Genomic DNA, 15,834 nt, shown 5'->3' with positions numbered 1-15,834 from the left:
ATGATTTTCACCCTAGTCTTCTCTTTGCCTTTGCTCAGAAGTACCTGCTTTGTGACTGATTTGCTGAGAATTTGGTAATTCTTGCCTGTGGTTGCAGAGATGGCCCAGAATTTTCATCATCATGCTGAGTAGAGTCAAAATCAAATCTGTCAGCAGCACAGGGCTAGAATTTCAGATGGGTTGAAAAGAGGTGTCGTTGTGCTTACAAATAACTGTTTCCTTAGTGATTTGACTTTGTGCTAAAAGCAATGGTTCTCTACAGGGAGTGATTTCACCTTGTAGGAGGCAGTTGGCAATATTTTGTGGTTGTCACAACTGGGAAGGTGCTACTAGAATCTAGTGGATGGAGATGCTGGGCATGCTGCTGAACATTCTAACAATGCACAAGAGAGCCTCCAACAACAAAGGATTATCTATCCCCAGATGTCCACAGTGCTGAGACTGAGAACTGCTGCACAGTCTTGGTATCTTTTACAATGATGAGCAGTTGTCCTCTTCCCCTGTGAGAGCCCAGTGGAAAAGCTGGCCATTTCTTTTCTTCATGCCTTAGGTTGTCTCTCATGAGTAAGTGAGAGTAATATTGGTCCCCTTGATCTCAGATGTCACTTTAAAAGATGTTTAATTTAGAATGCTCTAGTTCCTTTCTGACCGGTCAAAAGCTCCCAAACCACTTTTCCAGTCTGGAGGAGAGCAACAAACGCTCACGACTGAGTGGCTGAACTGAACTGAACTGAGTTCCTTTTAGTATCAGTGCTATGAAGATTTATTTCTTCCTAAGGGGCAACAAGGATCAGAATTCCCCCCCCCCCTAAACTGGCTTCCATGATTATTTTAAAAGTGAATCACATATTGGTTTGTGTAAGTTTTTATCTTTTTAACATTTATTGGCAAATATATTGGCTTTTCTTGACATTGATTGAGTCAGGGAAAGCTCAGTCGATAGAGAACTTCAATATGTGCTCGTAAATGATGATGTATTGAAGATATGGGACATAAACATACTGAATAGGAACTAATGTACTTCAGTGGATTTTTTATTCGTGTGTATTTTTCTCTAGTTTTTTTTTTTTTTTTTATAAAAACAGGCTCATTTAAAAAAATTTAGCATACATTTATTGAGTGTCTGTTGGGCAGCTGGCATTTTTATTAGGCTTGAAGGATACGTTGGAGAATGAGATGGACAGAATCCTGCCTTCAAGGAAGTACAGCCTAAAAGGAGAGACAGGTTAGGTGCTGAATGGTTACTAACTTCAGATCTGGGTAAGAACCTTGTAAACAATAAAAAAAAAAAAAGGGAATAAGCCCCAGGGGTAGGCAGGAAGGGTCTGTTTTAGCCAGTGTGGTGGTTGTGGTGATGGTGGCTTTCTGACGATGTGGCATTTATGCTTCAAAGAATCAACTTTTGGTTTTGCTTTTGCTCTTAAAGTATGTTTTCCTCTGTTCTTTGTAATTTTCTTCCTGCTACGTTCTTTCAGTCATTATGAATACAGGGCTAGTCTTGTTTCATCTGTTTCCCCCGATTTTGGGTTATTTGGAAGTATTAGTTCCTCAGTGATCAGTGCAAAGAAATAGACAAAAATAAGAGAATGGGAAAGACGAGAGATCTCTTCAAGAAAATTAGAGATACCAAAGGAACATTTCATGCAAAGATGGGCACAATAAAGGACAAAAATGGTATGGGCCTAACAGAAGCAGAAGATACTAAGAAGAGGTGGCAAGAATACACAGAAAAACTATACAAAAAAGATCTTCATGACCCAGATAATCATGATGGTGTGATCACTTACTTAGAGCCAGACATCCTGGAATGTGAAGTCAAGTGGGTCTTAGGAAGCATCACTACGAACAAAGCTAGTGAAGGTGATGGAATTCCAGCTGAGCTATTTCAAGTCCTAAAAGATGATGCTGTGAAAGTGAAAGTGCTGCACTCAATATGCCAGCAATATGCACTCAATATGCCAGCAAATTTGGAAAACTCAGCGGTGGCCACAGGACTGGAAAAGGTCAGTTTTCATTCCAATCCCAAAGAAAGGCAATGCCAAAGAATGCTCAAACTACCGCACAATTGCATTCATCTCACACGCTAGCAAACTAATGCTCAAAATTCTCCAAGCCAGGCTTCAACAGTACGTGAACCATGAACTTCCAGATGTTCAAGCTGGATTTAGAAAAGGCAGAGGACCCAGAGATCAAATTGCCACATCCGTTGGATCATTAAAAAAGCAAGACAGTTCCAGAAAAAACATCTACTTCTGCTTTATTGACTATGCCAAAGCCTTTGACTGTGTGGATCACAACAAACTGTGGAAAATTCTGAAAGAGATGGGAATACCAGACCACCTGACCTGCCTTCTGAGAAACCTGCATGCAGGTCAGGAAGCAACAGTTAGAACTGGACATGGAGCCACAGACTGTTTCCAAATCGGGAAAGGAGTATGTCAAGGCTTTATATTGTCACTCTGCTTATTTAACTTATAAGCAGAGTACATCATGAGAAATGCTGCGCTGGATGAAGCACAAGCTGGAATCAAGATTGCCGGGAGAAATACCAATAACCTTAGATACGCAGATGACACCACCCTTATGGCAGAAAGTGAAGAAGAACTAAAGAGCCTCTTGATGAAAGTCAAGAGGAGAGTGAAAAAGTTGGCTTAAAGCTCAACATTCAGAAAACTAAGATCATGGCATCTGGTCCCATCACTTCATGGCAAATAAATGGGGAAGCAATGAAAACAGTGACAGACTTTATTTTGGGGGCTCCAAAATCACTCCAGGTGGTGACTGCAGCCATGAAATTAAAAGACACTTGCTCCTGGAAGAAAAGTTATGACCAGCCTAGACAGCATGTTAAAAAGCAGAGACATTACTTTGCCAACAAAGGTCCATCTAGTCAAAGCTATGATTTTTCCAGTAGTCATGTAGGGATGTGAGAATTGGACCATATAAAGAAAGCTGAGCACCGAAGAATTGATGCTTTTGAACTGTAGTGTTGGAGAAGACTCTTGAGAGTCCCTTGGACTGCAAGGAGATCCAACCAGTCCATCCTAAAGGAGATCAGTCCTGGGTGTTCATTGCAAGGACTGATGTTGAAGCTGAAACTCCATTACTTTGGCCACCTGTTGCGAAGAGCTGACTCATTGGAAAAGACCCTTATGCTGGGAAAGATTGAGGGCAGGAGGAGAAGGGGATGACAGAGGATGAGATGGTTGGATGGCATCACCAACTCAATGGACATGAATTTGAGTAAACTCCGGGAGTTGGTGATGGGCAGGGAGGCCTGGCATGCTGCAGTCCATGGAATACAAAGAGCTGGAGCAACTGAACTGAAGTTCCTTAACACTGTAAGATTTTATCTATAAAATAAATAAATAAAAATAAATAAAATTTATCTATAAAATAAAAATTTATTTACTTATAAAATTAATCTATTAAAGATTTTTATCTATGAAAACTTTAGAGTGTATTTAATCTGTTCTCTAACATGAAGTCCCTAAGATGTGATCTACCTCTTTTTTTTTTTTCTTGCAATTTATTGATAGAAGAAAAGGACTCACTTGTTCTGTAGTTTCTAGACTTTGCTGATTGCATCCATATGGTCTTGTTTATCAAGTTTAACATAGTCCTTTGTTCCCTCTATTTTTGCAAACTGGGAATGCGATATCTAGGTGTTTTCAGATTCAGGTTCAGTGTTTGGACATGCATACATCATAGGTTGTGGTGTATATATCCTTCCACATCATGTCAGGAGGTACGTGGTAAGACTTGGAATCCACTGATCTTTGTTTATACAGATAAGATTGAGGCAAAAGAAGAAATGGAATAGCTGGAGAAAAGGCCCTAGAAGTGTTTGTGCCTTACCCCTTGTGAGTGAAATGTAGGGTTTGTTTTTTTTTGTTTTTTTTAGTTTTTTCCAAAACTACTTGTTTGCCTATCATATTTGTTATGGTGAGGTTTATAACTCATTCCTGAGAAGCTTATGTAAGTGTTTGTTGGTGTTTATATAACTTTGATGATTACTGCTCTCAGCTGACTTGCATGAGGGAGAAAGTTCAGAGGTATTTGTCACCAGATCTGATTCCATGATCCTGAGCTTGGGTGGTAATAGTCACTGACTTTTAAACCACTGAAGACACTAATTTTCCTTTGTCAAAGCACATGCCTCTACTTCTTTGTTGACTCTGATCTTTTTTCCTCAGTGACTTTTGGTGGATTATATTTTAGAATTTTGGGGTGAGCTATTCTTTGAAAGTCAAATTAATGATTTTGGGTAGGTTGTAAATTCACATGGTTCGATATTTAGAAGGTACAAAAGAGCACAGTGAAAAGTTATATTTTGACTCAGGGAAATCAATTATATTAATTTTGAAATAACAGTTTTATTATTAAAATTAGTTTAAGACGTAGTGTATATCAGGAGTCCCCAACCTCCAGGATCTGATGCCTGATAATCTGAAGTAGAACTGATGTAATAATAGAAATTAAGTGCACAATAAATGTAATACGCTTGAATCATCCAGAAACTATCTCCCCCTCACGTTGGTCTGTGGGAAAATTGTCTTCCACCAAACTGGTCTCTGGTGCCAAAAAGGTTGGGGACCATTGGTATATGTTATAATGCTATATAGAAACCAGAAGCTTCACAGTAAGTGTCATGAAGCAGTAACGAAACAGTTGTAAAACACTGACTTCCATGACAGCAGACTTTAAATACTAGCATATCTGGGCACATCTGTAAACTAGAGCCACTTTAACAAGCAAATGGTAGTTGTTGAACACAGAGGCTGAGGATGCATTCAAAGAATGGTAGGTGGTAAGAAACTGATTTAGACCTGTGTCCTGTGTATAAAGGAAAGGGGAAACCTGTGTCTGAACTCTTTGTGCATGAAAATTATATCTACTGTGTTTGATCATTTGAAAATTGCCACTGTGCTTGGCTACATTTAACCCCTGCCAGACAGAAATTCACAGCCAGGCCTCACAAGTTGGAGTGTTAGGTAGTGAATTTGTGACATTCAAAGGCTATCCAGTTTGTTCTTCCCCCTCCCAGGGACAGCCCACTCTGCAAGGCAGAAACCAGAAGAAATAAATACAATAGTTGGCAACAAGTTTGCACTACCCAGCATATGAAGATCAAACCCTTTGCCTGCCTGCCCACTATACTCTGACTCTATCCTGCCTATTCTCTAACCTTGCCTCCAGCTGTTCCTCCAAGTGGTTACTCAATAAATTTGCTTGTGAAATAGAAACAAAATCAAAAGGCCTTAAGGCCAGGAGAGCATCAAAGGTCATTATCTAACCAGGTCAGAGGACCCAGCAAAACACTAACTTGAAGTGTGCCAACCCAGCCCTGAGTGGAAATTGGTGTGTAGGTCAAGCTACAGAGTTGTTGGAATGCCACTCCTGCTGCGGTTTTGCTTAATTCACTTTAGCCAGTGTTGAACTGCATGTACTTTCCTAACCATTCCACCTTGTTTAGAGTCTCTGTTCCTGTTGCTTATGCTCCTCTATCTAGAATGTTCTTTTCTTCTTTTACTAGCTGGTGCTTATCCATTCTGTTAGATTAAACCTAGGTCTCAGGTTTCCCAAGGAAGTGCCCCCATTAACCGCTGATAGGCAAGGTTGGATTCGATGTCCTTTCCTCAGGTGTTACTGCTGTAACGCGCTCCACTGTATAGGGTATGTACATGTTTCCTTATAAGGACCGTTCCATTGTGCCTTGACACGGGGCCTGGTACATAGCAGATACCCAAATTTATGTTAGGCTAAGTTAAAAGCAAGGGGACAAGAGAGGTAACTGGTCTGGTTTGTGGCAGTGTCAAGTGGAAAGATTTAGAATGTGGGGTGTGTGTTTTGTAAAAATACTCATTTTCTAACATGAAAATGCACTTTGCATATGTCAGTTCTACTTCTTTCCTTTCTTATTTCTGAGCTTTGATTAGGATGTATAATTGAAGTTTGAGGTCTCCACACAAATAAATACTGCTGCCCAGCATGACTGCCCAAGCCCCAGAGCTCTGTGTGCTCCCAGACTGTTGAATGTGGCTGTGGGAGTATGGAGCTCCATGGAGTTCAGCAGACTGATAAAGAATAATATTTTCCATGAGAGAACTATTTACATCCTCATTTTACAAATGTGAACTATGGCTCAGAGAAGTTGACCTCATGAACATAGAGCTAATAAATGACAGAGCCAAGATTCACCACCAGGGTTGCCTGACTACAAAGTTCATCCTTTTAACTGTCTGCTCCTGTTTTTCTGCTTATTTCCTGTATACCCATAGGCAAGTCTTTTTAACTTTTTAGTGCTTCAGTGTATCATATTTAGAAAGGGGGGTGGGACTAGAATGAGGGGAGCAAAATTCACCTTGTAGAATTATTGTAGGAAAGAAAGAAGAGAATAAACCAAACCCATTCTTTGTACCTGGACTAATGATAGTCATAGTAAAAGCAGCAGCAGTTTTACATGGTGTTTACAGTGTGCCAGGCATTGTCTTAGCACTTTATTTAGGCCACCTCATATAATCATCTCCATAGTCCTCTAAGGCTGAGGAATAACACGCAGTTGTCATTCCCTTTTGGAACAGAAAGGCTGTAACAAGGGGCAGAGCTGGTGTTTACAACCCAGCAATCCGGCTCCAGTGTCCATACGGAGCCCATTTGCTCTGTCATCTCTTGGGAAACATTAGTTTCCAACTCTGTGCTGTTCTGGAATCGGGCATCAACATGAAAGAGACCATAAGGAACCCAGAATGGTATCAGGGTGGCCTGGGGCTACATCAAGCCGGGTAAGGTAAGCAGTAACAGTATCTGGGACACTCATGATTCTCTTACTCAGTCACTGACTGATGAGACGGCCCTTTGGTATTTTTTGGTGGTTAAGTTCATAGGATGATGACCCAGGGTACGTCTTTTTTCAGCTTGAGTGCATCCACTTACTGGTTCACTCATTGAGGTGTATGGCCTCCCTGGCCTCTCTTTACCGAAGTCTACAGGGGTTAAATGTTTTTTCTCGAGTCCATACTGATATATTTTTTTTAGTGTTGAATATATAAATGAGGGAGAAGGGACAAATACCCCTTACAGGAAAATTCCAGAGAAGTGTGGAAGGAAAGACGAAAATAGAAAACCACTGTTAGAACACCACTGTAATGATTGCTCTAGGTAGAATCCACTGATGAATGTTAAAATTAGTGGATGAAACTTTTGAGAATATTTGTGTTCTCAAAGCCTCAAAGTATCCTCCCACCCCAAACATGTGTCTGTGTGTGTTTATGGTTTTTGTTTTAACTCTGTTCTTTTTTTTTTTTCTTTGGTATGTGGTTTTAGCATAAGTCCAGAAATTCTTTGATGCCCTTCTGTCCAGGAAATGGAGTGTAATTCTCTTCCCCCTGAATGTAGGCTGGGCTTAGTGATTGGCCTCTTATGAATAAAGTATGGGAGGGGAAAAATAGTAATTTTACAGTGGAGAAGTCCAGTAAACACCACTTCAAGGTTAATGTCACCAGGAATAACTCATGTTGATATCATTACCCTGATCAGACGTGATGAGAAGAGAACTTTACCTCTGTAATATTCTTTCCTAAAAGTCATAACCCCCAAACTAATCATCAGAAAAACTGAAATTTGGGGACAGTCTACAAAGCCACCTGACCAGTATTCTTCAAAAATGTATCAAGGTCAGGAGTTCCCTGGTAGTCTGGTTGTTAGGACTCAGCGCTTTCACTGCTTGGGCCTGGATTCGATCCCTGATTGGGGAACTAAGATCCCACAAGCCACGTGGTGTGGGCAAAAAAAGAAAATCAAGTTCGTGAAAGACCAGAATAGGCTGCCACAGTTAGGGAAGACTGAAAAGACATTGAAAGCTAAATGCAATGTGATATCTATCCTAGATAGGATCCTATTGTAACAGAAAAAGGACTTTAGTGGAAAACTGGTAAATCCAAAATAACAAACAGAAACAATCCCACCAAAAGGCCAGACTTCCTGAGTCCTTGCTGCCTGAGAGCCAAGTGGCATGGACTAGAGCACCCAAGTTGCAGCACTTCTGCTCTTGTTTTGAACCTCTCTTACCTTTGGAAAAGACCTTTTGGTTGTGTAGAGCTTGTATCTGGGAGGCTCTGGCAGATGTGGGGACAGGTCTGAGTGACTGCAGGACCTGCCCATCCCATGAACAGAATGCAGCTCAGCCGATGAGGAGAGGGGTGTGCACAGGGACCCTCCCACCCCAACCCCAGTTCTTGCTGGTGGTCGATACCACAAATGACATTCCCTCTGCCAGGAATTTCTTCCCACTTGGCCCCCATCCTGAAGGCAATAATATACCATTAGATGTTCTGTTCACCTTTTAAGTTCTCACTTACATTTTACCTTTCATATAATTCCTTGTGTGATTATCCTATGAAATAGTACCTTTCATATTCCTATGACCCTAACACAATTATTCTTGGCTTAGCTAATTACTTCTGGCTCAAATATGGTACCTTCGACTTTGAGTTGCCTTGCCCCTCTTGTGGTAGTGGTATTTAGCACACCTTGCCTTATGTCTAGAAGACAAACTCCTGGAAGGGAAGGAATCTTATAAATATTCCTTGAAGCATCTAGGACAGTACCTGCCATGTTGTGAGCTCTCATTAAATGGGTGGCGAATTGAATGAACACTTGAAGGCACTGAAGGGAGGAGTAGTCTCCCTGTTGGCCAGATGAGACTTGCTTAGAGTCATACAAGTGAGTGTGAGCTGTATTTGGAACTCAGTGTCCCTTTCTGAGCGGTCTGAGGCCCTGACACTTCCTCACTCTGAACATAGTGCTAAATTACACCAAGAGTGATGGCTCACATTTGTTGTGAGCCTACTCTGGGCCAGGCTTGGTTTTAAGCATGCCCTCTATTTAGTCCTCACAACAGCTCTCAAGTGTGGAAATTACTGTCCTCATTTTATAGGTAAGTCCATTGAGGTTCAGGGAGATGTAACTTGCCTTCTTAGCTCACCTGCTAATAAGTTACTGAGTTGAGATCTGACCCTGGCGTGGCTGGCATCAGAACCCACTTTTCCTCCAGTAAAGTTGATCCCTGGCACCTCTTTCCACTTGTCTCTTCAGACCCATCCCTGGAAGACATGTGTGGTACTGAATGTGCCCAGCTGGAAGAAGATGGGCAGCAGCCACCGCGGTGCACTTCAACTACCTCATCTCAGTCTGAGCCTTCAGAGCAGCTTAGGCACCACCAAGGCAAGAGCCTTGCCTCCGAGGACCCCAAAAAGAAGAGAGCTCAGAAACCCTCCCACATGAGAAGAAACATACGGTGAGCTATGCTCTGGGGGAGAGGAGAAGGGAGGGAGTAGAAATATTACCTTCATTTGAAGGCTGTCGGTAGAACAGCCTTTGAAGAAGGACTGGTTTGATCAGGAGAGTCCTATTTCCCAAGGAGAAAAATGTAGGCTATGTGCCCCAATTAATAGTGAAGCTGCAACTCAGGACCACTGGGTCTGGACTCTCTGAGGATGGAGAGCAGATGCGAGTGGCACTCGAGCACCAGGAAGGCATCCATAGGATGCTCTGGTTGGAGTCTGTTACTTCCTTTATTTTTTTCTTATGTTTCCAAATACAAGGAGATAAAAGAGTTTGAGTTCTTATCTTCTCAGAACTCAACATCAGTTGGAAGAGGATTGTCTAGTCCAAACCAAGGCTTCTTCTTTAACCTAAGAGATCAGCAGATGTGGACTTCCTTACCTGTCCAAATCCCCAGCAGTCCTTTCTTCTACCCATGACAGTTTTCCTCTTGAAAGGAGATAAAGGATATTTTTCTCCTCCTACCCACATCTTTTTCTAAACAGAATGACAACTTGAAAACGTACTCTAAGTTTGGGAAATAAGTATGCAAAATCATCCACAGTCCTATTTTCCCATATAGCAACTCTGTCTTTTGTACTGCTTTCCAGCTTTGTGGATCACATATTACTGTATTTCACTCTTGATCTGTTAGATACCGAAATGAGTCAACGGGGTGATCTGTCAGAAAGTTAAGTAATATGAAAAACATATTAGCCCAAAAGCACCTGAGCCTTGAAGTCCTATGTATGTTTTTTTTTTTTTACCTTATCTGCTGCATGGATGTAGTGGTACTGACACAGCTTCTCCCAGCAGTGATTATTTCCCTCTTTAGCTTGACATTACCTTACCCAACCACAAGTGAACTGAAGCGCTCGCTCTTATTTTAATGTTTAGAAAGCTGCTCCGGGAGGATCAGTTGGAGCCAGTTACCAAAGCAGCACAACAGGAAGAATTGGAAAGAAGGAAGCGCCTGGAGCAGCAGAGAAAGGATTACGCAGCCCCCATTCCCACTGTCCCCCTCGAGTTATTTCCCGGTAAGCTGTGGAGGGGGCAGGAGGGGCCCTGCGCCCAGGAGGAGAGACCCTCGGTGTGCACAGTGTCAAGGACAGATCTGGAATCAGATAGTGGCCTCTCAGGAATCCTTTCAGTCCATTCATTTTCTAAGAAGCACACGAGCAGAAGGATCTCGTTTGAAAAGTTAAGATGGATAAAAATGTACTTCCTCAAATTGATCTTATTTAGATTTTCCCCCATAACTCTGCATCTTAACGTACCAAAGGATTAGGACATTTTCTAGTGGTCAGGTGAGTGCTAGAAGTAAGAGCCGGTAGAGAAAAGGAAATTTGGGAAGAGGGTTGAGGTTTTTAAGATGTCCTCTACTTGTCTCCTCAGGGGATGGTCCCCCCAAGAACAACACAGGAGGAGGAGGGCAAATGATTTTGGAAAATATGTTTCAGCTAAATGTGGTCTTAACATTCCCTTCAATCTCTCCCCTCCTCCCGCCAGAGGAAATTGTCTTAAGAGCAAGTGATGGTCCCCAACTGCCTCCTCGGGTCTTGACCCAGGAAGTCATTTGTTTGGACAGTAGCAGTGGCAGCGAGGATGAAAAAAGCAGTCGAGATGGTAAGATGGAGCCAGAGCTGCCCCTCCTTCCTCCCGACCCAGTGTTCACCCCGAGAGATTGGCTTTACCTCCGTGTAGAAGAGTTCCGTCCTTCCTCATTCCATTTAGGGTCTTACCGTGACAGATTTCCCTGAGTCTCCTTGGTAAATATAAGTTTTTCCCTTGTCTTAACTTGAAGCTGGAAGAGAGAAAAATTAAAAATCAAAATTTTTATGAACGGTAACAAGTTCTAACTTTGTTTCCATGCTCCCTTACCTTAAGTTGCAGTAAATGATATCTGCTCCCTGAGTCTTTGTTTCCATTTTACTTTGTTGGCTGTCTCAGAGGTGATTGAACTGAGCTCTGGAGAGGAGGACACTCTGCACATTGTGGACAGCAGTGAGTCTGTCAGTGAGGAGGATGAGGAAGAGGAGAAGGGTGGCACCCATGTGAATGACGTCTTAAATCAGCGCGATGCTCTGGGGCGGGTCCTTGTCAACCTGAACCACCCTCCGGAGGAGGAGAATGTCTTCCTGGCCCCTCAGTTGGCACGGGCGGTGAAACCTCATCAGGTACAGTAAATCTGGATTTTCTTCTCTGTCTCCTTTCAGCTTCCTTGCTGTGGACATCACCTGCTGGCAGCTGTTAGCATCACAGCCTATGAAGTACTTGTTTGGTACCATGAGCAGCTACTGATTGATTCTTCCTCCTAGCGGTTGATGCTTCAGGATTTTTGATGGGTGGGAAGGGACAACCCTGAGACATGCCCTGCCGTGTAAAAGGTGCTAATCTCTTGGGTTAATAATCTTGAGCCACCTCCTGTGAGATGACTGATCAAGATACTCTCTGAAGAGCAGTGCCTTGGGTGGGAACTTGTGGCTCCAGGAGGGGTGTGAGACTCAAAAGTCTGAGAGACTTTCTGATAGGAGGGGTCAGAGTAGTTTGTGTTGACCTAGAACCAGAAGTAGGACCAGTGAATAAAAGCTCCAGGAGGCAGAGGTTGACTCAACAGAAGAACACTAACAGTGGGAACTGCTCCTCATGGAATGGGCTCCCTTGAAGTAAGCAACCAAGGGCAGCCAGACCAAGACTGAGTGAAAGGCCCAGGCAGGAGTTTGGTAGTCAGGATTCTTGCCTCAGATGGGCTGCTGTACTAGGTCAATGCTTTTTTCTGTTTTCTCCAAGAAGAATGTCAGTGGTCAAGAAACTAGCCAGGGATCTGGGAAACTTCTATAGCTACTCACACCAGCTGTCTGGTCTAATGTCTGCTCATTTACTTAATTTTGACTAGTTCCAAAGAAAGTACACTAGACCCTTGGTCTTTGCCATACAGAGATATTTGTTTGTGTTTGTTCCCTGTCAGATTGGAGGGATCCGATTCCTCTACGATAACCTGGTTGAGTCCCTGGAGAGATTTAAGACCAGTAGTGGCTTTGGCTGTATCCTGGCCCACAGCATGGGTCTGGGGAAAACTTTGCAAGTGATCTCCTTCGTCGACGTTCTCTTCCGCCACACGCCAGCCAAAACTGTCCTTGCCATTGTGCCGGTAAGTGTTGGGGTGGGCACCACTTGCTCATGCTTCTGCAGAGCTCTGGGGTCCTGCCTTACTGGGCACTAAAAAGCCTGGTAGGCTCAGCTCCGAGCTTCTTCCCTAAAACATCCCTTTTGGACTTAACTTTCTGACAGGTTAATACTCTTCAGAACTGGCTGGCAGAGTTCAACATGTGGCTCCCAGCTCCTGAAGCCCTTCCAGCTGACAATAAGCCTGAAGAAGTCCAGCCTCGGTTCTTTAAAGTTCACATCTTGAATGATGAGCACAAGTAGGTGGCCTGCCCTCCCTCCGCCCTTTTCCTTGTAGACTTCTTCCCAGGGTCTGGAGTCAAGGCAGTCAATCTCTCAGGGTATGTGCCTTGTCCTTCCAGATTCCTTTTGGTTTCTTGATGTATCCCCCTCTCTCTTCTTGCTACTCATTTTTTCTCTTCCTAGTTTTTCAATAGTCAGAGTTAATGTAGCACAGAAATTTTTGTATTCTGCTCGAAGATGTTTTTATAATCCTGAAAAATCTGTGTGGATGGTCACATTTTCCCATGCGTACAGTTCAACATGATAGCATGAAACTTTACGTCTTCTATCTTTTCTCCTTTTACATTCATCTTGTATTAGAAACCTAACCATCAATCTCTTCTTGTAAGCACTAATCTATATTTGACCCTTAACGGTACAACTTCCAATCTTTAAAAGATGCAAACCATTTTTTTTGTTTGTTTGTTTTAGATCTAAATATAATGATTTATGTTCCCATTCTGTAAATTCAACCTGCTTTCCGGAAATTTAAACCTATATCCTGATCCTGATCCAAGCCAGCTATCCATGCCACCCTTCCCCCTTGTTGATATGGATAACTGAGAAAGTAGACTTCCTTTTCTGCGGAAGTCATCTTTTGTAATGTTTGGTCACACACATGAAAATGAAGAGACTGTGGGTGGTTCCATAGGTCGCCGATGACCTGCTCTTTTCTAGATTTCAGGACTGTCAGTCCACGTACAGTTAATGAAATAGAGCCAGAGCTCAGTTGTTCAGAAGGAGAGGGATGTGCTTAGTGGCATCTGGTCTCAGCTATTCTTTTTTCTTTACTGTGTGTCCTTGGCTCTCCATTCACCAGGGCCTGGGCAGGTGAAATCCAGAATGTTGCCCTTGCTTTTACTACTTTGTATTTATTATGATAATAACTTGCAGTTTTCCCTCAAATGTAGTATTATAGTCATGCATGTATACTTTGGCCCACCTGATGCGAAGAACCGACTCACTGGAAAAGATCCTGATGCTGGGAAAAACGGAAGGCAAAAGGAGAAGGGGGTGGCAGAGGATGAGATGATTGGTTGGCATCACTGACTCAGTGGACATGAATTTGAGCAAACTTTGGGAGAAAGTGAAGGACAGAGAAGCCTGGTGTGCTGCGGTTGATGGAGTCTCAGAGTCAGGCACGACTTAGTGTCTGAACAACAATGTGTACATCTAAGAGGATTGTCACTTTTACTCGTAACATTGAATTTCTGGTTTTTGCTGTTTAACCATCACCAGCGACCTAGTCCATCCTCAGTGCAGTTAGTATGTCTATAATGGTGGGAAAGTCCTTGGGCAGCTGGCCAGCCCTGTGATGCTGCCGCATGAAGTCTGTGGTGAGAAGGACTTGTGACTGTACATCAGCACAGCTTTGACTGTGAGGAGTTCTTCCTGCAGAGCCGGGGAAGCAATAATGTGTTCTTTCTGTTCACTCTTGCAGGACAATGGCAGCTCGTGCTAAAGTGATGGCTGATTGGGTGTCAGAGGGAGGGGTGCTGCTGATGGGGTACGAAATGTACAGGCTCCTCACCCTGAAGAAATCCTTTGCCACAAGTAGACCGAAGAAAGCCAAGAAACGTTCTCACCCGGTCATCATTGATCTGGATGAGGAAGACCGACAGCAGGAGTTTCGAAGAGGTGGGTGGCCTCTCTGGGGATATTCTAGGGGGTGACTTGGGGAAAAGAAGTAGTATCTGCTCTAGTACCTAATCACATGGGAAGCATTATTGATGTGAGTTGTGTGGTCATGAACCAGAAATCCTGGTCCCTGAGGTAGGACTGGCTCTGGCCAGTGGTTCTTGGAAGGTCCTGCTTTCTCTGCAGACAGTGGAATTCTGGGTCGGCCAGGCCACAGACTGGCTTGGGCAAGACTCCTGTGTGTCTTCACAGAACAATTAGAAGAGCAGCTGCTCCCTTTACCGCTTCTCAGAATGTTCTGAGACAGCATTAAGAAGCTGTAAAGTATTTAAATTACTAATACACAGAGGAGTAGTAGTAGTATTGTTTGTGTGAATTTATAAAAGAATTGATCACAGTTTTCTTTTTGGTGAAAGCCATTCTTCTCATAGTTTTAGCTCTCTTCTCTCGTTTGAGGGGCCTTGGCCTATTTGGGGGAAAAAAGTATTTTTAAGGTTCAGAGCCTGTTTCATTTCATAGATCTCTTCATCTATGAGATTCTGTTTTCTCTGTTCGCTTCTGTGGCTGACTTTGACATTTAGCAATGAGTGGCAGGTAACTCCAGGAAGACCTTGTCCTTTAGTTAGCTCCCACCAGCCAGCTCTCAGGTGGCGCCAAGACAGTGATGAGAACCTATGGAAATGTCTAGGTTATTCCCATCAGAATCATCCAGATTCATTTTTAATCCTTTAGACTAGTACTCTGAAAGTCAGGCCGTCTGCTACCTAGTTGGTGTAAGCCCTAGGAATGCAACTCAGTTTTATTCTTAGCCTGAAAGGAAAGAGAGAAAAGGGATATGTATTGCAAGAGTCAGTAGGCCAGGGTCATGTGTCACACCAGATGCACAGGAACTGGAATGGCTGGCTCCCTTTCACCACTGGGGGCTGACTCTTGCTTTCCTGCTTCCTTCATTTCTTCTGTCTCCTCCAGGGTGCACCCCTCCTTCTCATATTGTTGACTAAGAGCAAGCCCTCTCACCCTCTTACTCCGGATCCTCTTCCCTCCCTAGAGTTTGAGAAGGCCTTATGCCGCCCTGGCCCTGATGTGGTGATCTGTGACGAGGGACACCGCATCAAAAACTGCCAGGCCAGCACCTCCCAGGCCCTGAAGAACATTCGCTCCCGCCGCCGGGTGGTGCTGACTGGGTACCCCCTGCAGAACAACCTCATCGAGTACTGGTGCATGGTGGACTTTGTGCGCCCAGACTTTCTCGGCACCCGGCAGGAGTTCAGCAACATGTTTGAGCGCCCCATCCTGAATGGACAGTGTATTGACAGCACACCTCAGGACGTCCGCCTCATGCGATACCGTAGCCATGTCCTGCACAGCCTCCTGGAAGGCTTCGTGCAGAGGTGAGCCATCCTCAGGGATTTTCCAAATCCATGG

The 15,834-nt window shown here is 43.5% G+C and overlaps 1 protein-coding gene across 18 annotated transcripts in view; it reads left to right on the top strand.

Annotated features, from left to right (window-relative positions):
* Positions 1-15,834, top strand: part of RAD54L2 (RAD54 like 2) — a 115,275-nt gene that overhangs the window by 78,568 nt on the left and 20,873 nt on the right. For all 18 annotated transcript variants that reach the window (XM_081525245.1, XM_081525249.1, XM_081525244.1 and 15 more), the window contains 8 exons: positions 9,097-9,298; positions 10,222-10,361; positions 10,834-10,950; positions 11,275-11,501; positions 12,293-12,475; positions 12,616-12,749; positions 14,213-14,409; positions 15,458-15,800. In XM_081525245.1, the coding sequence (XP_081381371.1) occupies positions 9,097-9,298; positions 10,222-10,361; positions 10,834-10,950; positions 11,275-11,501; positions 12,293-12,475; positions 12,616-12,749; positions 14,213-14,409; positions 15,458-15,800 (1,543 nt within the window). The remainder of the gene's footprint in view (positions 1-9,096; positions 9,299-10,221; positions 10,362-10,833; positions 10,951-11,274; positions 11,502-12,292; positions 12,476-12,615; positions 12,750-14,212; positions 14,410-15,457; positions 15,801-15,834) is intronic.

This window comes from Giraffa tippelskirchi, chromosome 9 (assembly GCF_054371585.1).
Source record: "Giraffa tippelskirchi isolate mGirTip1 chromosome 9, T2T-mGirTip1v1.2.pri, whole genome shotgun sequence".
Taxonomy (NCBI): Eukaryota; Metazoa; Chordata; class Mammalia; order Artiodactyla; family Giraffidae; genus Giraffa; species Giraffa tippelskirchi.
Note: the sequence above shows the minus strand (reverse complement) of the source record. Positions and strands in the feature narration are given on the sequence as shown.